The sequence below is a fragment of the Balaenoptera borealis genome (genome assembly GCF_965194805.1).
Source record: "Balaenoptera borealis genome assembly, chromosome: 9".
Lineage (NCBI taxonomy): Eukaryota > Metazoa > Chordata > Mammalia > Artiodactyla > Balaenopteridae > Balaenoptera > Balaenoptera borealis.
This window is the reverse complement of record NC_138873.1, coordinates 9,752,109-9,777,644: the sequence shown is the minus strand read 5'-3', so window position 1 is coordinate 9,777,644 and position 25,536 is coordinate 9,752,109. Positions and strand designations below refer to the sequence as shown.

At 45.5% G+C, this 25,536-nt stretch overlaps 1 protein-coding gene across 4 annotated transcripts in view; it reads left to right on the top strand.

Moving 5' to 3' along the window:
• Positions 1 to 25,536, top strand: part of ZDHHC14 (zDHHC palmitoyltransferase 14) — a gene marked incomplete at its 5' end in the record, with an annotated part of 272,487 nt that overhangs the window by 185,266 nt on the left and 61,685 nt on the right. For all 4 annotated transcript variants that reach the window (XM_082404609.1, XM_082404607.1, XM_082404608.1 and 1 more), the window contains one exon: positions 15,326 to 15,484. In XM_082404609.1, coding sequence (XP_082260735.1) covers positions 15,326 to 15,484 — 159 coding nt within the window. The remainder of the gene's footprint in view (positions 1 to 15,325; positions 15,485 to 25,536) is intronic.

The following is a 25,536-nucleotide window of genomic DNA, read 5'->3' as shown; positions in this document are numbered from 1 at the left end:
CCTGCCCCCTCCCACCTCCTCCTACACACCACACCCCTCAAGTCAGGGTAAAGACTGAGCTCCCCTCAGGAGCTCCTCCATTCCCGGCAGGTGGTTGCCCAGGCAGTGAAAGAGAATGAGGCAGGCAGGCAGACGCCTGGACCACTCGGATGTAAGGAAACATGGTCTCAGGACCCACTAGCTCTACAAAGACCACTGAGTGTCTCCCAGGTATCACAGTGCTGGGCCAGACCCTGGGGTTTCTAGGAGAATAGCACAGAGTCCTTGCCCTGACTACCAGCCTGGAGTCTAGAGGGGAAGGCAGAGAGCTGACCCAGGCCTGGATGGAGGAACCCCTGTCCCACAAGGAACAACATGGCAGCATCTGGGAGTACTTCCTGGGAATACCCTCCCCCAGCTCAGCCTGGGCTGGGAAAGAACCGGCCTCATCCCTGGCTCCAAACTGGAAGAGGAGCCAGGGCGGGTCTGGGTGACGTGAGATCACCCATGAGTGGCGGGTTCTTGCATTGCCCTGCTCTGACCGTGTGGGTGGGCGTGTCCCCGCCCCCCAGCAGAATTTCTTCTGTGTAAAGGGAGAGCAGGTGCTCTTGCCTTATGTCCAGTTCCTGGTTCTTGAGAGACGCTTGTAAGACAGACACCCAGTAAGGAGTTGCCCAGGCCAGGCAGCTCCATTTATTAACACTGTACACGTCCAGAACGAATTTGGCCATTTCTTTCCATTGGATGCAGGAAAGATGGGAGTGTGGGTTGGACCTGCCTTCAGCCAGCGGGGGCAGCCTGGCCGGCCCATCCAGAACTGAGTGCTGAGGAGGAGCAGAGGCTCGGCCCGATGCTGCTGTGGTCCAGATGCGCAGGGAGGGGCCTGGGCAGCAGATGGGGGGATTGTCCACCACCGGTCACCCCCTCTGTTTCAAGAACAAGCAGCTGAGGGCCTCTGAAAGCCCCACTTCTGGGCTAGTCCAGTTTGTGGGGCTGCACTGCAATACTGGGACTTTTCTAGAAGCCTGAATAAAAGTGAAACGCAAGGTACTCTGGTTGGCTAAGGGGCTTCAGGCATCCAGTTACCCCTGAGGGGCCCTTCTGAGCAGCTCTGTCCAGCGGAGAAGTCGTTAGTGTGCAGGCCAGCTCAAGGCCACTGAACAGAAAAGCCTGCTGTGCTTCTCTCTGAGACTATCAGGGCCCTTGCAGATATGAAACTGGGCTGGAACCTCGAAGAATTTCTCAGTCATATTTTTTTCTAATTGACAAAAGAATTGAGAAACTGCTACCCCGCTGACCAGATAATTTAAAAAATAAAAATCAAACATCCCATTCTTGACAGTTAAAACTGTTCTTTTGCGGTGGTCTCAGCTGGCCTCTGCTGACTGTCGGCTAATAGGGGGCGGGGCTTCCCTTGGATAATCAGAGGCAAAAGGCATAGAGTCCGATTCTAACTCACCCTTCATGCCAACCAAGCTTGGGACCTGAGCAAGTCACTTGATTTGCTAGAAGGGAGAAAAAAAACATAGCCACATTCAGAGGTATTGATATGTCTGTGGCTGGAGAGAGAACTGTAGGCCTTTAAGAACTGTCTTTTATATTATGCGTACGTATTTTTTAAAATATATACAAGCTGGTGACCATTACGTGCTCATCTTTAAAACTGGATGCTCAATTTCCTTCTCATCCAATCCAATCCAACAGACGTTTAGTGAGCTGTTGACTTTCGCTGCAAGTCACGTTGTAAGCACTGGAGAGAACACACAGAAAAATGACAGTGTTTGTTTTCTTTTTGTCAAAATCTAGACTATGCTGCCATTGATCACAAGGTGCTTGCTCATAACTAATTTGCCTGAATTCCGTTCCACTCTTACACGTTTTTATTTCACGGTATTTACAGTCTTTATTAAAGTACCATTGAGCACCAGTAAGGGCAAAATCACTACTGCCAATCTTAGGGGCAAGTGTAGCTCTTCTTGCCTGACTTGCCGTGACCTTGGCCTTTTTTCAGACCTGGCTCTGGAGAACTCATAGGTTTGGGCCTTTGAGGGCTGCTCTGGGCTCATCAAGGCCAAGCAGAGGTGAGATGCTGGCGCTCTGTGGGCGAGCTCTTCGTGCTGCTCCTACTAGTAAAGGGATCAGATCATGTCCTCAGGGATGCAACCCAGAGTAAGAGTATTTGAATAATTTTATTTTTAATTGCTGTAAGTGGAAAGGTGTTGAATTGAGGTTATTGGTTTCATGGTGGGCTAGATTCAGGTTAACAAGCATTTATTAAGTGCTTACCTACAATGCGCCTTCAACCCATTTACCATCCGCTTGTGGGACTAAAGCAGAAATACAGAAAATGAGTTCATGGAGAACACAGGCAAGTTATTCAGTGTTATTCAAACGCAGTCACACGCATGTTGAAAAGCACAAAGCAAAATGGAATCAGAAAGTTGGGGAACAACTTTGAGCCCTACACCTCAAAACAGTTAGGAACCTCACTGGTCATCTCTCCAGCCCCCTGTTATACAGATCTGAGTAACCTAGGGAAGTTAAGCCACTTGGTGATGGCAGGGCATGGACACTATAACTTGGTCTCCTGACTCCCAGGAAAAAGCACTTTTCCCCTTGCTTCCTCACGGCGCAAATCTGGACAATTATTTTGGCAGATGAAAGAATGCAATGTCCAGTAGCATGAAAAGCACTTTTCCTAGAGATAAATGTTATGCTGAGATAATCTGGGTTAATTGAGCTAATTTTGTGACTTGGCCCCATATAGCACTCTGCGCTGCCAGAGGACCAGGGGGAGAATTAAAATTCTAAGAGCTACAAGTGGCCCCTGATGAGTCAAATAACCTCATTCTCATAGAGTTTCAGGAATGAAAAAACTCTAAAAAATGTCTTACAACCCATCTTTAGGAGAGGTAGAAAGGACATCTTTTAAAAATTATTGATGAAACCTATGAATTCATAACTGTTTTTCAAAGCAGCAGATAATTCCATCGACATCTCAGTTTATGAAATGTAAGTAGCCAAAGCCATCTCAACCCCTTTACAAATGTTTTATGCCTCTTTCCAAACTCTGTTTTAAAAGTAACATTTTTGTTCTTTACAAAGTAATATATGTTGATTGCGGAAACCTTGAAAAGCATGAGAAGAAAAATAGATTTTGTGTGTGTGTGTGTGGCTGTGTTGGGTCTTTGTTGCTGCGTGCAGGCTTTCTCTAGTTGCGGTGAGCGGGGGCTACTCTTCGTTGCGGTGCGCAGACTTGTCATTGCGGTGCTTCTCTTGTTGCAGAGCACGGGCTCTAGGCGCATGGGCTTCAGTAGTTGTGGCTCGTGGGCTCAGTAGTTGTGGCTCGCGGGCTCTACAGCACAGGCTCAGTAGTTGTGGCACACGGGCTTAGTTGCTCCACGCATGTGGGATCTTCCTGGGCCAGGGCTCGAACCCATGTCCCCTGCATTGGCAGGCGGATTCTTAACCACTGCGCCACCAGGGAAGTCCGAAAAATAGATTTTAATTTATTGAATGTATTTCATTAATCCTACCAATCAGGTATATCCATGGCTAAGCTTTGATGATCCTTCTAGTATTGTTTCTCTGCGTAATATATTTTTACACAAACGTGGGCTCACATTGTGCATTACTATTTTGAAACAGATTTTTTTCTCCCTCTTAATATGGTACAAACCATTTGACCCCATCTATGATAGGTGTATGGTAGTCCATTATATGATCCTATGCCATAATTCTTTTAACCAATGCCCTCTATTGACATTTAAGTTGTTCTCAGTTTTTAATAATAAAAAACAGTGTTGCAATCAATATGCATGAAAATTTCCTTAGGTCAAATGCCTAAGAGTGCTGGGTCAAAGGATATGTACGCTGTTAAGGTTTTGAGATATATAGCCAACTTGTTCCTCAAAAGGTTGTATTAATTTATATTCTCACCAAAAGTACATGAGATGCCTATTCTCCCTACTCTCACCAATGCTAAATGTTATCATTTAAAACTAACCTTTGACTTCATTTGTTTGAAACTGGGGGGAGCAAATCACAAACGTCTTAAATATATTTACTGACATATTTCCTTCTATGTGTGTGTTGCCTGTTCATCTTTTTTGCCCATTTTCTTATTGCAATATGTCTTTTTCCTAATCATTTGTAAGAGCTCTTTAAAGATATTACCCTTTGTTATGTATGACACAAATATGTTTCTACTTTATTGTTTGCATTTTATGGAGTTTTTTGACATACAGGTTTAAAATTTTTACCTATTCAGAACTATCCACCTTTTCTTTATGTATGCTGCCTTGTCATATATTTAGAAAGGGCTTCCCCAACCCCCAAATCTTAAGTTTATGTATATTTTTCTAGTTCTTGTACCTTTTTATTTTTTACATTTAAATCTTTGGTATAAGATTTGAGGTATGGCTCCAACTTTAGATTTTTTCCCCCTAAAAGATTAACTGTTTATCCTAATTCCATTTATTGGATAATCCATGCTTCCCCTACTGATTTGAAATTCCGTATTTATCAAATACGGAATCATAGAATTTGCATCTCTTTGGGAATGTTCTATTTTGCTTCAGTGTTTCATTTTTTCCCCAGGACAATTATTTCCCTTCATTATTTTACTTTTGCAAATATTTTCACCTGTGTATTCTTCCAGATGAAGCTTAGAATCATTTTTTTCCACGTTGTCAAAATTTCCCCAAATCATATTGGGACTTTGATTAACAGTGTAATAGATACATAAAGTCATCTAGGAAGAACTGATGTATTTAAAATACAGGATCTTCCGCTCTAGGATAGAGAATGTCTCTCTATGTTTTTCAAAATCTCTTTAAATTCTCTATATTATTTTATAGTTGTCTTCATATGAGACCTACCTACCATTTTTTTTGTTAATTCCTAGAATTTTGTGATTATTTTTTCTGTCGTAAATGGGATTTTACCCCCTTATAGTTTCCAAATAGTTACTGCCAATATATATTTTAAAACTTCTGAAATTTATAGACAGGTAGATAGATAGATTTATAATAGCCAACTTACTCAAGATTCTCATTCATTTTAACCAGTCTGTGTTGACTAAAGAGAAAAGAGTATAGGATCATAATAGATGGGCTTTTTTCTTTTCATTATAGTGTATTTATAAATAGTATCCACTAGTTCTACACTGGCATCCTTAATTTTCTTTTCCTCAGTGCTAAAGATAAAATCTTATAACATCTTATACGGAATGAGGTATAAGCCAGTCCTTGCATTCAAGTCCTTCCTACTGCCCTCGTATTAATGCCACTCAAATTTCAATAAAAGCCCATCAGATTTTCCTGGTGATAATGGTGAAGCACCGCCCTGCCCTCGCATGATTTCTAGTGCCCAGTTTTTACCTTTGTTCTCATCTCCTTGTCTTACAATATTGCAAACACTGACAACCCAAATTGATCTCTATCCTTGTACAATATTTAGTAGCTTCTGACACTGCAGGAACTGTGCCCCGTGGAGCAGAAACACATACAAATGTTTCTCGCTCTGGCCTTCAGTAGAAGAATTGATTTTCATTTATTCAGCACAGCAGTTTTGTGTGTGTGTTCAGAGAACTTGGACCAAATTTGAGGGAAATTAAAACTTTGCAAGGACAAAGCCACCTTTATTTTGTTTATGTTTAAGGGCAAGTCTTTGGCATCCATGTGGAAAAAAAATAGCATGGCAAAAAATAAGGTAGTCATTAATTTTCATTTTGCTTTGAGCATGTTTTGGATTAACTTAGTTAAACTAAAAAGGTAATAGCTACTAAGCACTTTCTTTTTCTTCTACCTTTAATTGCATTAATGAGTAATATATATATATGCAGATAGATAGATAGATAGATAGAGATATTTTGCCCTATAGGATCTGGACAGGCCTCCCAAAAAGAAATTGTGATAATTATCAACATCATAGCATTTGACAGTTCAAGGTCTTTCCATGAACTACAATGCCTTTGAACTACAGGTAAATTATCATAGTTTAAATGTGGAGAAACTGAGACCTATTTTCTCCACTGGATCAAAAAAAAATCACTTTCTTCGTAAGTGCCATTCGATGTTCCTTTTTTCTGGAATGTAGGCTTTCAGAATTATTTATTTTTGTTTGTTTTGGCTGCACCGCGTGGCACGTGGGATCTTAATTTCCTGACCAGGGATCAAACCCGTGCCCCCTGCGTTGGAAGCATGGAGTCTTAACCACTGGACCACCAGGGAAGTCCCCAGAATTATTTTGAAGAATATTGGATTTATAGTCATGGAATTATTTTTGCAACAGTATGAAGGTTGATGTTTACCACTCCATAGTCACAGTTAAAATTCATCCTCATAGCCATCTCCTTAACTGTAGGAGAACACACAAAGGAGGACGAAATCTCCCCTTTAATGAAATTTAATTTAATTGTCCTTTCTTACCTGAACTTGGCTTCCACTCCAGACCATAGCTATTGTCTGTCATGGTATTTTTCTCTCTGTGCCACCTGGAACCACAGCACGAATAGGTTGAGAATCACTGCCCTAGGTGATCTTGATCATCAGCCAAGTTTAAGATCTATTATTAAAAATGATTTGTTTGTACACTTAAATTATTAAAAGTCTGTACTCTGGGTTTATCTGCCCTCCCTAGAGTATAAGCCACAAAAGGACAGAGGACTGATCTTATTCACCACCGTATCCATAGCACCTGGGAGACTGTTTAGCATATAGTAGGTACCTAATACATATTCAAATGAGTGAATGAATGAAACCAGCACTGAGCAGCGCCTGAAGCTCACTCTTTCAGGCTCCCTTTTCTATTTTCTATTAAGGAGGCAGAAAAAGGTTGCTTTGCCCAATTCTCTCCACGTACTTTCGTTGTGTTTTTCTCAATTCCTTGTTACAGTCCTAAGTAGTCAGGTTCTCATGAGGCTAAGAAGTGCCTGTTAAAGTTCTCATCTGACAAATGCTCTTTTCTTGACAGAGTTCTCTCCAAAAGGAGATGCATCCCACAAGCCTTTTGAGGACCAAGTCTAGAATAAGCCCCAGTCCTCTGTGGTTTCTAAGTGAAATTACCTTCTGCAACTCAAAACCACATGCGGCGGGGGGGGGGGGGGGGTGGCAAGGCCAAGCCCGAGCCACTTTGTGAAACGTGGGTTTGCCCTTTACACGCATCATGTCCCCCTTCTGCGCCTGTCAGAGCCCCCGCTGTAAGCATTCCCACCACTTCTAACTTCTTAATATGCTGGTGAGGGGCTTGGGGGCACGCCTACGAGTCAGGACGCCATCAGCACCACTCACCTCTTCTTGTCACTCCCTCTCAGAGCCAGAAAGCATCGCGCCAGCCCCATTCAGTTCCTCTCCCTGAGGACTTCACAGGCAGCCGCGGTCCCCATGGCCGGCCTTGCTTGCCCTGCTTTGCTCATGAAGGTCGGACCACCAGAGCGGGTTTGAGCCTCGGTGGAAAAAAGCTGGTACCCAACACCGCCACCACCACCCACGCCTCCAGCAGGGGCAAGCAGGCCAGTCTGTTTACATGGAAGATGCCAGGTCCCCTTGCAGACCCCCATCGCCAGGAATTTGGAGCAGGTTCCCCCATCCCTGCATGAGGATCCCTCTCTACATCTCCGCAACCTTAGGTGATTCTACCAGTTTGAGGGCAAATCTGTGGTCTCTCACGGTGGCCGGCCCCATGTTCTTGCCATCTCTATGCACATGGTCCAAGCATCCTGGGCACGATGGGTTGATCCCTCTCACCAGCCGCCAATCCTGGCTTTGTTTCCAGTGCTCTCGGTTCAGCCCAAAGGGAACAGTTCCTTCCTGTTCCACCCCGGCATCCACTCCTCTGTCACAGCGTCACCCCCTTGGTCCTGATGTCCCCGCCAGCTCCCACCTCTTACATCAACATTTTCCCTGCTGGCGTGCTACACAATGCTCCTTGTCCCACAGGATGGGCGTATCCTTGGATGGCAGGAGAGCTAAGCACACTGGGGAAACCCTGGGTTTCCTTTCCAGCCCCTTTGCTGTGCTGATGCTCAGTCAGTGTCCTGGAGGGAGTCCAGTATTCGGGTTATTCCCAAGTGTGTTTGACACACACTAAGGCACTCAGCCACACCGTCCTTCCACCTCTCAGGCACTCCTTGCTTTTAAACGTAGGAGTCAGCACCTCAAGGCTCAGCCCTTGGCCCTCTCGCCTTCCAACACCTTCTGACGTTACCTTCTCTCCCCATGTCATTGCCGGACCTGTATCTCCAGCCTCGGCCCTTCCTCTGAGGTCCCATTCTGTATACGCACCTGTCCGTGTGATGTCTCCTCCCACTCAGTACCAGCAGGTGATCTCCTTCTGCCCCCAGTGCACCTTCCCCAAAACAGGCAGTGCTCCCTGCCTCGGGGGAGGCCGCCTCCGTGCCCCCCTGCCACCAGCCAGAGTCCGAGGCTCACCCTGCTCACCCACCTGCCTCTCATTTACCACATCTGTTAATAATCGATGTTACCATTTTAATGTTTCCGGAATGTATCTACTTCTCTCCATCGTCACAGCCACCGCCATGTTTCAGGCTGACATCAGCTCTAGCTTGTATTCCAAACCCCTCCTAACTGGCCCTAAATCCATCTTGCTTCCCCTTCCTTCCCCCAATCCATCTTTGAGACGGCAGTCAATGTGATATTTTTTAATTCCTACACAGCATGGAACTCTTCTTGGCTTCTATGTTAGGGTTCTCTGTCTGGAGAAAAAGAACCAACAGGAGCTATAGGTAACAGAAATTATAGAAAAAATTTTATTTTATTTTAAGATCCTTATTTTTAAGGAGTCGGCTCAGGCACTGGTGGGGCTGGCGAGTTTGAAATTTGTTGGGTTAGCTGGAAAGTCAGGCAAGAGTTGATGTTGCCGTCTTGAGTCCAAATCACTCAGGGCAGCAGGCTGGACACCCAGGCGGGGTTTCTTACATTGCAGTCTTGAGGAGAATTTCTACTACTTCGGGGAACCTCAATCTTTGTTCTTAAGGCGTGCAACTGATTGGCTGAGGCCCTCCCATGTTAAGGAGGGTCATCTGCTTTACTCAAAGTCTGCTGATTTCAATGCTAATCTCACCTAAACATACCTTCGAAGCGACAGCTAGACAGGTGTTTGACTAACATCTGGGCACAGAGCTTAGCCAAGTTGACATGAAACTAATGATCAAGCTTCCTTTTGCACTTAGACTGAAGGCCAACATCCCAAACCTGACTCCAGGGCTCTGAGCGATCTAGCCCCTGCCCTCCTCCTCCCTGCCTGTCTCCCGTTCACTCTGTATCCTGGTCACACTGGCCTCCCGTCGGTCCTGGATATGCCAGCTGCCTCCTGTCCCGAGAGCAGTACACAAGTTGCTCCCTCTGCCTGAGATGCCCTGCTTCCCACTCCCGGCGTGCGTGCACACTCACACACGCACACACAAGCAGGAGCTCCCACGCACGTTGCCTAGGGAAGCCCTACTCAGTCGTCCTTCCGATTCTGGTTCAAATGCCGCACCCTCTGGGAAGAGGCGGCCTCCCCTGCTCTCTGACTCGCAGCAACACTGCATAATGATGCACGTAGTTGTGCGATTATTTCGTTCGTGTCTGTCTCCGCCATAGACTGTAAATCCTTGAAGGCAGGGGCCAGGTCTCCTTGAAGGTCTGTGTTGCCCACCAGGTGCCTCCAACTCTCATAGGTGTTGAGAGAGTGAACGAACGATTTGGAACAGTACCCGGGCCTTGAATGTCGTCTGTCGTCCAGTCCTCGTAGGACTCGTCCCAGCGACATACGGCCTGCCCTTGCCTGTGGCTCGCCCCGCGTCAGCTTCCCTTGTTCTCTTGCTGTGGCCTTGCAGACGCTCCCTGCTCCACCTTGGGATGAGCTCCCCTAAGCAGAGGAGACCCCCTGTCTACCCACCTCGTGGCTCAGGTTTGAAACTCTGCCTGCCTGAGCCTCACCTCAGGCGTCAGCTTCATTCCTTGAAGATAAGCACTGAAGACAAAGCACTGAAGGCAAAGCTTTTAACTGGAGGGGACTGTCCCCCCCTCCATGAGCCCTCATCTGCATTTTTGTATGTAAGCATTTGTGGAGGCAAAGCTACTGCCGCCCAATATATTCGTGAGAAAATACTCACATTTTTACTGTCTTGAGTGGAAATAACCAATATCTGTAGACAGACCAGAATTTGCTGTACCTTTTCCCGCAAACACTTAAAATAATAGAAGTTGACTTGTCTGACATTTAGTCATTGTTAATATTTTCCTATAAACTTGGAAGTTTACAAACTCTAAGCTAAGAGATTGTCTTAAATGGCTCTAAAAACAACCATCTTCCTTCGCGATAGATCAACCGTTCCAAGGTTGGGTAGTTTGTGTCCCAAATGCCTCAGGGCATCAATGAAATGAGCCTTATGAAAATTTCAGATTCGTTGGATCCAACAGCTGTCCTCCAGCACGTGCAATCCATATAGTCATGAAGGCTTGGGTATAAAGCAAATCACACTTTCCCTGTGACTTATATCCTAATGCAGAGATGCTTTATCTTCATTCCGGCTAAATGCCTATTAGTAGAGGTTCCTCCCGCTCTGGCGGGTGTGCCATCAGCTGGTGAATGGTCTGTGAAACGCCAGTGCACCAGGGAATGACACTGTTCTGCATCCTTCTGATAAAGGAAAAGAATCTTAATCTACATCTTTTGTAAATTGGGATTTTTTTTCCCTTTGCATTTTAAAAAAGCAGAGTTCCATTACTTTATATGGTGAATTTCAGCAATTGTTAAAATTCATCAATTTTGTCCCTGAATTTGGGGCAGGATTAAATCAGGGGCGGACAAATGGGTCTCTCAGAATGTTAGCACTCTGTGATTCCTCCCAAGAAAAGGTGACTTGTTTTTTGGAGAGTGGCTTTGAAATGTGCATACATTAACAAACAACTTACTGGAGACTCTGACAAGCCCAGGATTTCTCTTTGAGTGAAAAACTTAGTGAGCAGGCAGTTTTGTGTCCCTGAACTTGCACGGAACAGCTGCCCTTCCCCTCTCCCCAGCTCTCCTAATTCTTTGCCTGTAGGCTGACTGTGAGGTTAATACTAGACGGAGATTCTGTGACTGTTTCTGCCTCTGTGCTAACAACTCCCAGCAATTTGGAGGGGGCGAGGTGGAGAGACTTTATGAAGGAGAAGGCCACTTCAACCTTTTAAGTTTTCTTTCAAAACGTTAGTGTATAAAAATGTCCTTGAAAAATACTGACTCATATAAGCTTACAGAACTGTTAGAGGTTTTCCTCCCCCAATTCTAGTGTTCTTTACCCATTAGCTATTGCAGACTTTGATTATTCTTTTTCAACAGCTGCATTTGAAACCACAAAGGGCAGCCCTAAGAAGCAGAAACACCATTGTTGCCAACAGCAAAAGCCAAAACCCAAACCACAGAGTAATTGAGGATTAGGATGGGAACCCCACCTTCTGGGCCCCGGGATGCAGGCCACAGGTGCTTGTCATCCTCAGGGATGAGAAGCCTTTCATGACCGGCCATGGGTGCCAGTCTGAATGTTGAAGAGGCATTTCTTTTGTCCTCAGGTGCGGGTGCGAAGCCTTGGGTTTCAAGGCTCCATTGTTCCCATCTGCCCTGGATGCGGGCATTCCAGAAAGCCGTTGGTCTGGGGTGACTGTTGAATGTATTATATGAAAGAAACGACAATTTGGGGGTACCTTGAGGTAGACAGCTACCCATATTGCCCGGCCCTCCCAGGTGGCACTGACTAGCTTTGTGAGATGGGTCTTTGGACCAGCAAAGGCTGTAAAGAGGACACGTAAAGAGGAGTAACAGCTTCAGAAGGGCCTTGCGAGAGGTGTTCCTGGGGAAGGGCGAGCCACCGGGCTGTGTGACTGTGACCCGTGGGCGTGGAGAAGCAGGGACACCGGTCCTGTGCCTCCCAGCATCATTCCTCCCTACCTGCCAGAACTGGCCTTCCATTCAGCGGGCAGTTCCTGGGGACCTACTGCGTGTAGACCCTCGGCAGGACAGGGGAAACGTGAGAGCAGTAAGGCATGGTCCCTGCCCTGGCGCCGCGTCTGGGGGAAGACACGGAGCTAAATCCTCGTGGCCACCACACAGGCAGAGGACCCAGGTTTTCCCTTGGGCCTGTGAACCCCACCAGCAGAGGACAAGCCTGTTTAGTTCCTGCTGCATCCCCAGCTGCCAGCACAGGGCTGGCACCTACGAGCCCAGCACAGATCTGTTGACTGGATAAATGCACGAGCTAGGTGCAGTGAGAGCCCAAGAGAGGAAGGAAGTGACTCACCTTTCAAGGCATTTCCACAGGAGAAGCTTGAACCGGACCTTCTAGGTTGAGTATCTGGAGGACAGGGAGGCCCGAGCGGAGAAGCGATGTCTGGAAGCGTGAACAGCCGTGCCTGCTCCGGGGCCGCAAGGAGGCCACTGCCTCGGGCTCGGGCCGGGCCGGGTAAGATTGGTTTAATTCTTAAGCGTTGGTGTACCATGTCTGTTGAATTCCAGCTTCAGCTCAAATTTTTATCAATGATTTCATCTTTCAAAAATGTACTTTAGAACTACAAGATCACTAGAGTTGGTCTTAAGGAGTGCGGGTAAATACTCACTTTTTAAAGTCATTGTTACTCAGAACTAGGCTTTTTTTAGGAGTCACTCTAGTGGATAAGTTTGTCATTCCTGCTTCTTAAAATATTTTTCTTGACAAATCATTTTTTAAACTTTTCTGGTTAAAGTAACACAAATATTATTGATTGGGTTATTGTTCTTTTTAATCCTCTGACTTTCTAGTTTTCCTATGCATGTTTTGAAGAGCTAAATAGATACAGTGGGTTTCACAGCTGACATAAGGCTAGCGAGGCACCAAGTCATAATTAATTTAGGCCTCAGTGGCATCCAGTTGGCACTGGAAGAGTTGTGACCTTATCGTTGATGTGTTCAAAGCCAGTTATTTTTACCCTGATGCTTCAGGAAGTACGCAGCCACTTCGTCTCTTTGTTCTCTTATCACAGAATCAGTTGAGATGCTGCCCTCTTTCCAGTGTATGTGCTTTGGAAGCTGGTCCCTCTCCAGATGCCTGCTGAACTTGGCACTGTTTAATAGGGCAGCCGCTTGGGGTGCCAGGCAGGTGGGGGACATGCCAAGAGGGGGTGTCCTGCTTGGCAAGGCCACCCAGAGTCCTTGGGATGGCGCCACAGCTGTTTAATTATTCAAGTGGAATGAGTGACCTCAGCGGAGACGTAAAGCAGAAGGGCCGCTTCCTACTCTCCGTGTCCCTGCTCCGTACTGCCTTCTCTCCCTCAGATGTTCCTGAACTCTCACCTCTCCTTCTACAACCTCCTTGTGGAACTTTAATTTTCCGTGAAGAGTAAATGGCTTGGAACCACTCAGAATGTTTGCCCTACCAATGGGGTTGGTATCTTCACAAATATCAAAGCCTTAGGCTAAAGGGCTATGGGCAGATTTCAGGCCTCAGAGAGCCTCTTAAAGAAGATCGGGGTAAAGGGGGCACCCCCTGAAATCATGACTTGTGAGCTGTGAATTCTGTGAGTGAGAGCAGTCCTGGGGGGACGGAGGGTGCAGCTCTGCAGATTCCATCGGCTGTTCCTGATCACCAGGTTCTCCACGTGAAAATGCTTGGGTGGCTGGCTGCGATTTGCGAAGCGGCCCCTTCCTGTGCGCAGAGTTTCTCCAAGTTTCTGTGTTGTCTAAGTTTAGCTCTCTATCACACATGTGAGTGCATCTGGGTACACAACAGAGAGGCACGTGAGAGGAAGAGGTACATGTGACGTGTGGATGGGCAGTGTTAACAGGCATCCGGGAGCAGGGTTCTCAAACTTTAAGGTGCACGACACCCCCCTGGAGTGGAGGGGGCTAGTGGTCTCCATAAATGCAGATTCTGATTCAGGAGCTCTGGGGCGGGACTGAGAGAGAATGTGCTTCTCTGACAAGCTCTCGGATGCTGCGTGGACCACGGTGACAAGGCCCTGATTCCCATACCTGGGGGGCTTTTAAAACCTCTGATGTCAGGCTGCACCCCACCCGTGAAATCGGAATATCTGAAGGCAGGACAGTAGCATCAGTAGTTTTGAAAGCTCTCCACGAAATTCTCGCCCAGGTTGAGTTCGTGGCTGGGAGGGGCGTTGGGGGGAGCTGAGTGGAGGATGGGACTCATTCCTATCACTTTGGAAATTTACCAAAAGTATGTTGCAGCTGTCGCCATCTGATAGTGTACGAATTAAAACGAATTAAATGTTACCAGCTCTGTTTTAAAAGAACACCATGAAGTTTCCCGAGAGTTCCTCCAGCCACCAGGCTCTGCTCCACCTGTGTTTATCAGCCGCAGAGTCCCAGCTGAAGCCCTCACAGGTATTCTTGCTGCTGTCCATTTACCCGTGGCCTTCTGTTCCTGTTGCACAGCTCGCTGACCTCAATTCTTTGTGGCTGTGAGGGGTCTAGATGAGAATAAAATGTTTTATCTTCCTGTAGAGCAGGGGTTCTCAACCCTACAGCACATTAGAATCACCCTGGGCGATTCTGATTTATCGGGTCTGGGGCAGGGTCCCTGCACTAGGGGAGTTTGAAAAGCTCCCTGGGTGATTCTAATGTGAACTCAGGGATGAGAGCCAGGTTATAAGAGAAAATGAAACTTGAAAAAAAAAAAATACGTATTTGTATTTTCTTCAACATTTAAAAAAACTGGTTCTAAAAAATAAAAGATGCTGTTCAGACAATAAAATATAGAAATTGGTTTTTTAAATATACATGTAATGATTTATTTAAATATATATTTAAATCTGTATACCCCCCCCACCCAATATCTGGTATTTTTGTGCCTCCCCAAGGCGCAAAGTGGGAAGATTCTTGAGCCAGCGTCGGAGAAGCGAAATGTTCCTGATGTAACTATCACCCACTGTAGTAATTAGGACAGCGCTAGCTGGTGTAGGATCTCCGTGCAGGTGTGCACAGTCATTCAGGGGGCCCCAGTGTACGTCTCCAAGGTGGCCTGCGGAAGGGGGGGAAACAGTGGGTGGGGTTCAGGGGAGGCTCCCACCGTCTGGGCGGGGCCACGTGTACTTGCACCCCATTGGGCAGAGGTCAGTCACGTGGCCACTGCCGCGTGTGTGGAATGGTCAGCGCAGCCCCAAGCCCTCAAGGAGCACGAAGGTTGCGGGACGGCCAGCCTTGGGTGTCCTACCGCATTTGTGTGTCTAGGGGTCAGGTGCCTCCCAGAAAGGCGCTGGCTGTGGGCCCTGCACTTGGAAATGCAGATTCCAGGCCTACTAGGTGCGGGAGCCTGCAGAGCTTAAGTGCTGTGTTAAGCCCCTGTGCTCTTGTCTTCTTTTCTCCACAGATATCGCAAACGGCACCAGTTCAGGGGGGTACCGCCCACCTCCCAGAACCAAGGAAGTCATCATCAATGGCCAGACTGTGAAACTTAAATATTGTTTCACCTGCAAGATTTTCCGGCCCCCTCGTGCCTCTCATTGTAGCCTTTGCGATAACTGCGTAGGTGAGTAGAACCAGAAATTGCCTCTGTCCCACCTCTAATGTTTGTGCTAAAATGTCTGTAGCTGATGGAGTAGAGATTTCCTGTGAATAGACCTGTGCTAAAGAGAGTCAGCATGTGTGTCTCTTTAATCCTTCAGAACTAAACAGCTCGATAATAGTTAATATTTCAACCATATTGCCTCCTGCCCCTGATCCCGTTCACCAAGCCTAGCGTCGCCAAATCTTTTTTCTTTTTACATCCTGCAACACCACGAGGACAGCAGAATGTCCTAGACCTTCTCCTCCCGTGTACACAAGACCAGAGGGGGGGTTCTTTGTTCCCTGGAGCTGCCGGGTCGGCAGACACTTGAAATAAAACCATTTCACCCCTAGATCCTCCATTGCCCAAGGAGCTGGCTGCACGCATAGCCAGACTCTCCCAGCTCCTCAGAGGGGCATTGTGCTTGGGTAGCCGGAGGCATTTGAAGCCCAAGGAGAGGAAAAGGGGAGAGGCCAAGAGACTTCTGGGCCTACAGTTAGGATCGTAACTCTTCCCAGAGACCACTTAACCTTCTCTGTCGGCTTGCTTTCTCCAGGACAGGCTAGGAAACAGGCAGAGGGAACACCGTGGAGCACAGAGGTCCTCCAATGTGAGACTTGGCCCTGCTGTTAGGCTGCCATCACCCCAGCACAGGATTTCTACAACTGATGGGGGTGCCAGCCCCTTGGAATTACTTGGGCAGCACTTCCTGTCACTTCAGACTGAGAGCTACTACCCACACCCGCAGACCATCTTCTCCCCTGGGATGGAGCTTCTCAGAGATGAGGTTGGCAAGGAGCTGGTGGAAGCCCCAAGTGACAGGAAGGGTAGTGAGAAATGGACTGAGGCTTTGCCACACGGGGGAAGACCCACAGTTCTTCAGTCCCATAGCCTGCCTCTAGAAGAAATAACCAGGGATTTTCCTGGGCGAATAGACATGGAAATCCTGTTATCCTCACACCTGAAAGGATAGAACACCTCAGAACAAACCTTGTTTCCCTTAGTAACACATTATCAATTGCCAACCCTTTTCGAGCCTATTAGAATTTGTAGTCTCAATTCTTCTTCAGAAAAAAAAAAAAGGTTATATAATGTTTTCTGCTGTGCAAAGCCATTTTCCTTTTATTTGTCTGAAATTTACTTTATCCTCACTTTAATAATCTACAATTTGGTTGAAAGCCCATGTTTTCCCCCTCAGACCTTTTTTTGGTTTTATTCACTTGGAAAAATCACTTTTAACCTTTGCCTCCGTAGCAAAACAGCATGGAATTTTGTTGTCTTTCCCAAGTAGTAAGAACCAGTTAAGAGCCTGGAATCTGGTACCCAGTGGCCTGGGTACAAATACTAGCTTCATGACTTAGACAAGCAACCTCAACTCTCTATGCCTTGGTTTTCTCATCTCTACAATGGTGTCAATAGGAGTGCCTACCTCATGGGATGGTTAACAGAGTAAATGAGTTAACGCATGCAAAGCACTTAGACCGGTGCCTGGCTTTCGGCAAATGCTCTGTGATTGTTAGCTGCTATTCTGTTACTAACTACTGCTCCCTTGACACTTTTGATTGGTTTTCTCTGGCCAATTTCTTGATCTACTGTATCCCTCTACAGGTATGGTGACCAAAACTATACCTGGTCCTCTTTGTGAGGACACACACCAGGGTTTCTACAAGGACACATGACAGCCTTTGTGTGATTTCTGATACCCTTCCTGATGACTTCAGCCCCAGTGGCCATCCCATGCTCTTCTCGAGCATACTTTTAAGCCAAAGCAGCACAGTGGCTTAAATGTCTTCAGGGGAATAATCTGTAGGGATTCAGAGGACCCTATCTTGGGTTGTAATTTTGATATTACATGATGAAATATTACATGATGGAATATATATATATATTTTTTTTCGTTCACATAAAATCTTTTGCATGTCTTCTCCTGGAGGTCTAATGACTTGTTCCAGTTGGCATTTATAGGAAGGGAGTTGTTACCTACAAACCTGAAGAGTTTACGGGGCATCTCCTTCTCTTTATCATTTATAAAAATGTTTACCCATTACTAGACACCTGACTGTCAGTTGGTCTCAATCTTCTGTCTTCTGTCTCTAGGCTAGATTCCTAATCATGATAAAACGTTCCTCTCTATCTCATAGTGTTTTAAAATTCTCTTCGGATCATACTGTAAAACACTTTATGAAAGTTCGTCTAATTCCCTCATTTGTTCCCTCCATCGCCCGTAGGTAAACATAAGTTTACATGTTCCTTAAAGAACCCTGATGAATTAGATGTAAAATCATCTTACCAGAATTATATATGTAGTTAATGGTGTACTTCTCCTATAGTATAACTGTATAAGATAGTACCCTTTCTTATAGAAACTACCAGCTGAGAAAATAAGAGCCATCAGTCTATAATATCCAGGAGCCCTTCTGATAGGTTCTGAGCAACCTTTCTGATAAATCCAAGTCACATGCTAATCCAGAACTCCACAAGCAAGCATGGGGCTGTCCTGTAATGGGAAGATGCAGAACAGCAAAGGGAAAGGAGAGGAAGCAGGGAGGTTGGGGTGGGCTCAGAGGAGGAGACTGGGTGAAGAGTGCGTTGACAACAGCTGCCTCTAAGCCTCATTTGACGGCCCTAGGGCTGGAGGTTGGCAAACCCTGATCAGGGCCCCACTGTGTGGAGGACAGGTGAGACAAATAGCATACAGTTGATGTAAAATAAAGCTACTCACTGCACTCGGGGAACAACCACACAATGACTCAAACCTACATAGCTTTGGTTTTCCAGTTCATTACACTACATTTGGGCCTTTGGTGTGACCCATTAACTGACCAACGAATTGGACCTTGTGCATTTGGGAAAAGAGAGTGGAAAGCAAATGTCTCCAACTGAGAAGTATAATTGCAGAGCTTGCCACTTTTATTTTTAGATAGAAAGTTTTTATTGAAAGAATTCTACTTTTTACAGCCACGGGAAAAAAAAATACAGTGATGTGCTGAAAGCCAGGGTCTACACATGTGGCTTCCCTTCCCTTGTAATGAATGGGTTTGGCTTGGTCCTTCCTAGGCACACAAATAGATGTCACTTTGCACTGGGAGGGGAGAGAGGAAAATGCAGCTTCCCAGGCAGTTCAGAAGCGTATTTTTCTGTGTTAAGTAAGTTTGAAATGAGAGCAAAATTGTAGGGGCTGTGTAGTTGGAGTTGAGGACTAAGGGAAAAGCTTTCTTGGGGAGCAAACTCTGTTGCTAACATAGAACAGGTTAGCAAAGGCAGGCGGTTGGGACATGGCTATAAGGACAAACAGACCCAGAACTGAATCCTGGTCCTGTCCTTGGATACTATTGGAACCTGGGCAGGTTATCTGACCACCCCCATGGGTTTCCACATCTGTAAAATGGGGTGATCCTAGTACTGCCTCATAGGTTTCTTTTAAGGATGAAGTGAGATAGTGCCGAGCAAGCACAGACCTGGTGCACACCGAGGGCTCACAAAGGGCTTGCCAGTGATGTTATTGTGCGTAATAGGAGGAGAGCTGCCGCGGTGCTCCCAGGGAACTGTGTAGAGCGACGTTGTCTTCACGGAATGATGGGAGTCCCCTTGTTTTCCTGTAATCTGGGAGGATTTGGATGATCTGCAGCTGCAGGAATGAATATATCCTGTTTCTCTCTTTGTCTCTTTTTATCTCTGTTTCTCATTGTCTCTCTGTGTTGCCATCAAATCGCTTCTGCACCTTGAAACAGAGTATTTGGGGTTGTTTGTTCTTCCAGGCAATTTTTGACATTATAAAATATTTTTACACAACTGACAGCTGGGGCCGAGGAGCCACCTCTGCTCGCTCAGACCCTTAGGATCCCTCAGGTCTTTAAAGGAAGAGTAACAGAAGGAGCTGGAAAGCAAAACATACCCTTGTGCGGTCTTCTCAGACTCACTATGTATGTTCCAGCCCCAGCTGAGCCCCTTCCACATCTCCCCAACCAGGGTGGACCCTTTCAGGGAAGGCTGTCCTTTGGTGGGCTCTGGCCCAGTGTCAGAATAGCCAGCAGCTTTCCCTGGCATTGGGTATTTTTAACACAACCTAAACCTGTAATAAAATGTGATTTACTTGAAAGTAATTTATGCATGCACTGTGAACTAAACTAAGTTTGCTAAACACTAAGAAGGAACGCTGCAAGCGTTTGCAAGCCTGCTCTACGGGAGTCTGTCTGACTCGGACCAGCCCAGAGGCAGCAGCACCTGGGTCCCAGACCTGCTGCCTGGTCCATCTCTGCTTCCACGATGCCACATCTGGAGGTGCTGTGAGGACAGAGAAGGTGGCGCACGAAGCCCTCGAGCTGTGTCAGCCGCTGCAGAGCTCTCGGTGGCACCAGCCTCCTCTCTCGTAGGGGGTTGCCCTGGCCCCATTTTCACGTGTCCCCTTCTGTCATTTCTGATGTGGATGGCGCAGAGAACCTCCAGACACCCTCTGCAGGGACTCAGTGCCCACTTACTCTTGTTTTTGGGAGAGCTTCACAGTCGTCTTCAAAAGCTCGCTCTCTCTCTCCTGGGCACTGTACTACGCTCTCCCTTCCACCCCACAGTGTCTCCCCCTCCCCACCCCCTACCCATCCAGCTGCTTCCTCTGAGATGTGGGTTTCTGAGCTGAGACTGCAGACGTCTTGTCTGTTGGGTACACTCTGCTGAGCCCAGTTACTGCTTCACAGTTGTACTCAATATTAAGAGGTCTGGAATATCTGAGATTTAGAATCACAGCTGCCTTCTGGTGTGGGTAGCACACTGGAATTTCTTTTATTAAACGATTTGGGTATGGTGAGAAGGGTATTAGTTTTACATAGGAAAGCATATCATTTGAAGGGAATGGTGCAAGCTGGCATTTATAGCCTCCCAGGGACCAAAAAAAACCCCAGGGATTTACTGTGCCCCTCCTAGTTTCCAGTATCCTTGCTTTTTACTGACATTTAATGAGCACCTGTGTGTCAGGCACTGTGCTGGTATCTAGATGCATCAAAATAAAATACAGTCCGCAAGAATCATTCTTAAGAACAGACCAAAGAGAATTCAAGGCCAGAAAGCATTGTATTTATCATATTACATGGATCAAAAAAAGAGTAATTTTATGTTAGTAAAGAGCACATTTAAAAATTCAGTCATCAACATATATGCATCAAATAACATTGCATCAAAATACATAAAGTAAAAATTGTTAGAAAATGCAAGGATAATTTGGTATAACATAATGCTAGTGAGAAACAATAATATACCTCTGGTTTTGTTGGCTCAGGTAAGCAAAATAAAAGATAATGAATATATAATGAATAAATATATGCTGAACTTTGTTTCTGTAAGGTATACTTACCTTTTGTAACTGATTGTGGAACATTAGCAAAATTAATCATACTAGCTGCACAGAAATTCCTAACTTTCTAAAAGCAGATATTACACAGACTGTGTCACCTAATGACATAACAATAAAACTAGAAATCAATCACAAAAATATAAATACACAAACCTAACCAATTATAATGTTTTTTAAGAACCCTTTTCATCAACTCTTGGGTGACAGAGACTTCAAAATTGCGCTTGTGGAATAGTTAGAAAATGACAATAAGAACAATGCAAAATAAAACTTCATGCCAGTCAGAATTCTAAATTCTAACTGCACAAAATAGTTAACCTAAGCAGAAAAGGAGTTATCTGGAAAACTATCGGGTAGCCCATAGAAAGGAAGGAGGAGGCTGCAGAACCAGGCTCGGCAGCCTGGAAGAGCGGGGGGAGGCTGGGTGCCTGAGCACAGCCAGTCATTCCTGCAGTAGGATGTCCCAGGAGGCGCAAGCACCACAAGCAAGATGTTTGTGACACCACCACTGAGTTCTGACTCTGCTGCTACCATCAGCTTGGAACTGTGACTCTGTCTGCAAGGACCATGGGCTCTGGATTCAGAGATCTGGGGGGTTGGGAGCCCCTGGGCCTGTTTCGTTTCCACACCCAAGCAGCCAGCGAGACGGGGGAGGTAGCTGCCCCACTTTCAGCTTCTGTAACAGGGGTGGAGGGCAGGGCCTACCTCCCACCTATTTTGGGATTCTTCACAAACAGGAAGCTTACTTGGATGGTGGATGGCCAATGAAATTAGAAGTTTTCAGAAGTCTAGTACAAAAAACAAAACCGAATTTAGAAGCAACTAGAGGAACATAGCAGCCATCTCAAGAAAATAGAAAAAAGAACAGCAAAATAAACTTAGAAAAACAGGAAGAAAACCATTAGTAACCTAGAAAACGGAAAAATAAATATGATACCGGATCTAATTCTTCGGCAAATAAGCAACAAAAAGATAAACTTCTGGTGAGACCAAAGGAGAGAAAATAACAAAGTGGAAATAACAGATTCAAGTGAGACAGTCTCTCCGCAAACTTATGTATAAATTTAATGTAATTTGAGGCAGGAGACAAGATAAAAAATGTACAGTTTGATTACCAATACCATTTGGGGAAAATTATTGGATTTTTGGAAACTGTTGACTCTTTACTGTTCATGTGAGGGCTGACCCTAAGCTTTCCGTGGTGACACAGGCTGGGTTCTTCTGCCCCTGAGGGCTTCCAGCCCCTTTGTGTTCATCTTTGTTTTAGTTTTTTTCTTAGTGTCTGGAGTTTTACCCTTTTTGGTTTAAGCAACAGGTCCTGTAACTAAAAAATATATCAAACAACCTAATGAATGCTTTTGGATTCAAGACATTGATCGTGTTTCCACCCTCTCGCATTCACTGACCTCTCTGGAGAGTTTCTGTTTGCCTTAGACCAGCAGTAATTGCGTCTCCACCTCCAACTTGAAATGAATAAATACGGACATGGGATCTTTTAGCTGAAAACAAACTGGGAGGTTTTTCTTTCCACAGATAATCTATTGTAGTGCACCAAGGGTTTAATGAAACTTGCAAAGTGACAGATAACTTCAAGGCATACTACTGTCATTGTCATGTAACTCACACTGTGCAAGATTGTGGAGAGAGCCGGAATTCATTTCATGTCTGTGCGGAAGACTGCCATTTGTTCATAAAAGGTTTTATTCATTGATATGAAGAAACTCAGAGCCAAATGTAGCAGCCTCTAAACAATGTAAAGAAGACTTTGGGGTGTGTATTTTTGGCACTGACTTATTCCCGGTTTTCTTACAAGCAACTCAAGTCCTTTTTAGAAAGTGATGGGAGTTTTAATTAAGTCACTCGTTAGCAATGATTCGTTGTTATTAGCTCAAGTGACAGATGGCAGAATTCCAAGTAACCTTCCTGACTCATTTGACCATAAAATGACATTCTTTCCTGGAAGACTTTTCGTCTTCTCTTATGTCAAATTAAAACCGTTCCTGGTTGTCAGTACGTTGTTTTTTCTGTCTCTTCCTACCAGTTCACATTTCCTGTATTTCTCTATTGATTCCCGTCTCCTGGGAACCAATAGTTCTTCTGTTGGTTCTTCTGTAACCTCTTCTTGGCTGTCCCCCAGCTCTTCTCTTGGTCCCCCTCATCCTCCATGGATTCGTCATGCTGTAGCTGGAGACACCCTTTTGTTTCAGCCAGATAAGCTGGTCCCTTCTCTTTTTCAACATGTCCTCCCCACAATGAGAGCCCCTGTGTTCTGCCACCAAGAGTTTCTTCCCAAAAAATTAAACTCAAGAAAGTCTAGAGGTGCTTTTGAGGCAATCACCAAAATAAAATAAAATTCTACAAAGTCTCTCAACTTTCAGAAGAATTTCCTTCATAACATGTTTGTCATAGGTGTAAGTACATGTAAGTAGATGTAAATTCCTCAAGATGGAGTACCCAGGCCTGGGAGTCTGCATTGTAGCAAAGTAAAAGGAGGTGGGGATCAAGCACAGTCAAGGTTGAGAGCCATGGGAACAGACTTTCTGTGACCCTCTCCGGGATCCACCATTGAGGTCAAGCCATCTGGGTGTTTTGGGAATTGCTCACCTCTCGTGGAGAGCAGCGGCCAGCAGTGAGGCCTCCTATGGGAGGTGGCCACTTCCAGAAGAGCACTGCTATGGTGATTTGCACCCTTAAAAAATTATTAATAAGATAGCTACCATCTTTGGAGCCTGTTAGAAGCCATACATTGCAAGTATCATTTTACAAATGGAAGTTCATCAGTATTAGTACTTCTTCTGTAACTCACCTTAGGGCCATAGTCCCTCTGGGGGTCTGAGGTGGACATTGACATGGTCTGACGACACGGGTGAAGTCCACCGAGCTGAGTGGCTGGGCCAGGGCCCAGGGGTGGATGTTGAGAGTCAAGAGGAGGAATCAGGCCATATCTGTAGAAGGCTCTGTAAAGCAGACGTTTACCACTCATCCAAAAGTATTTCTTCATTGGCTGGTATATGCAAGTAGAATGCAAGGAAGTGTTAAGATGGGCTTCCTGCCTTTGACAAGTTTTCTGCCAACTCATGAAAAGTGAACTAACATCATAAAGAAATATTTTAGGGAGTTCCCTGGTGGCCTAGTGGTTAGGATTCCGGGCTTTCACTGCCGTGGCCCAGTTTCAATCCCTGGTCGGGGAACTGAGCTCCCGCAAGCCACACGGCACAGCCAAAAAAAAAAAGAAAGAAAAAAAACCTGTTTGGCCAGGTTGTAGCACTCAGGATATCTAGTCTGATCTTAAGAGGGTCATCTTAGACCAATTCCCATAAAGAGGAGAAATGGGAGGAAAGGCTGGAAAAATTCAATAGCAGTCACACTGAAGCCCTTGGGTGCCTGTCGAGAAAGAGGAACTAGACTCAGCCACTAGTGCACCATCCTCGAGCAGGAACCTGAGATGCTCTGATCTCACACATCAGTGTAAAGTGAATTGATGAGATATCTTAGTTAGCTCTTGGCCGGTGATGCAGTATGACTAACACCCTCCAGAATCTCAGTGACTTTGAACAAACAGCCTTTCTTTTCCTCATGGGCCTGTGGGTCTCCTGGGGCAGCTCTGGGTTTGGCTCTGGGCATTGCTCAGGTTCAGGCTTCTCCTCAGATTTGATTCTGGAACCCTGGCGGAAGGGACAGCAGCTGCCAGGCATGTTCTCCTCACTGAGGCCGGGGGGAGGGGGGTCACTGGACCACATGATGGGGGCCAAAATATGCAGTATCTCTTACAGCCTCTGCTTACGGCACATTTGCTAAGACTCCATGAGCCAAACAAGGCACATGACCGTGACCAGGACCTGTCAGTGGGGCAGGGAAGGATACTCCCCCCTCAAGAAGGGGAGTAGCGAGTATTTGCTGAAATACACCAATCTGTCACATGCAGGGAGACTCGAAGGCCAAACATCAGTTACCTTCTAAGAAGCAGTTGTGTGTCTCATTCATCTTTTTAAAGCAGATGGCGCCTTATAGAAGATGCCCAATAATGAATTGTTTACTTGGGTTGCCGAGAATTGAAATTGGCCTCCAGCAACGGATTTGGGAACTAGGGAGGCTAAGGATGCAACATACTTTACCAGCCCCAAAGTTTCTTCTTCCAAAATATTTGTGGCTGTATCAGCCCATCCAGCTGCTCTCTGTTGGGTGTTAAACAATAAATGTTTCACCAAATTCCACCCACTATTTGTAGGAGTTGGGCAGGACTGAGCTGTTAAAGGCTGGAAACTTGAATAGTGAAAAATAACCTGTATTCTTTAGTTTTGAAAGCTTAATACACGTTTGGACATTGTTTTTAAAAAGCTATAAAAATAATTTGGTTTGTTGGAACAGATTGAGTTTTATCTTATTTTTAAAAGGTTGAGAAGTATTTTAAATAAAGGACTAATGGAAATTGGAATAAAGGAAGAAGAATCACTTATATAAGAACCTAGTACCTATGAAAATGTAATTATTATCTTTTTTGATTAAAGAAGTAAAATGGATACATAGAAACAATTTATACTAAAATAACTTTCATTTTATGATGCCATCATGTATTTATGTATGGCTTCTGACTTTTGGAGGTAGTTCTGTATATGTTATCTCATTTGCTGCTCACAACCAGCCTGGGCATTAGTCGAGGTAGAGAGTATCACCCCCATTTGCTACAGAA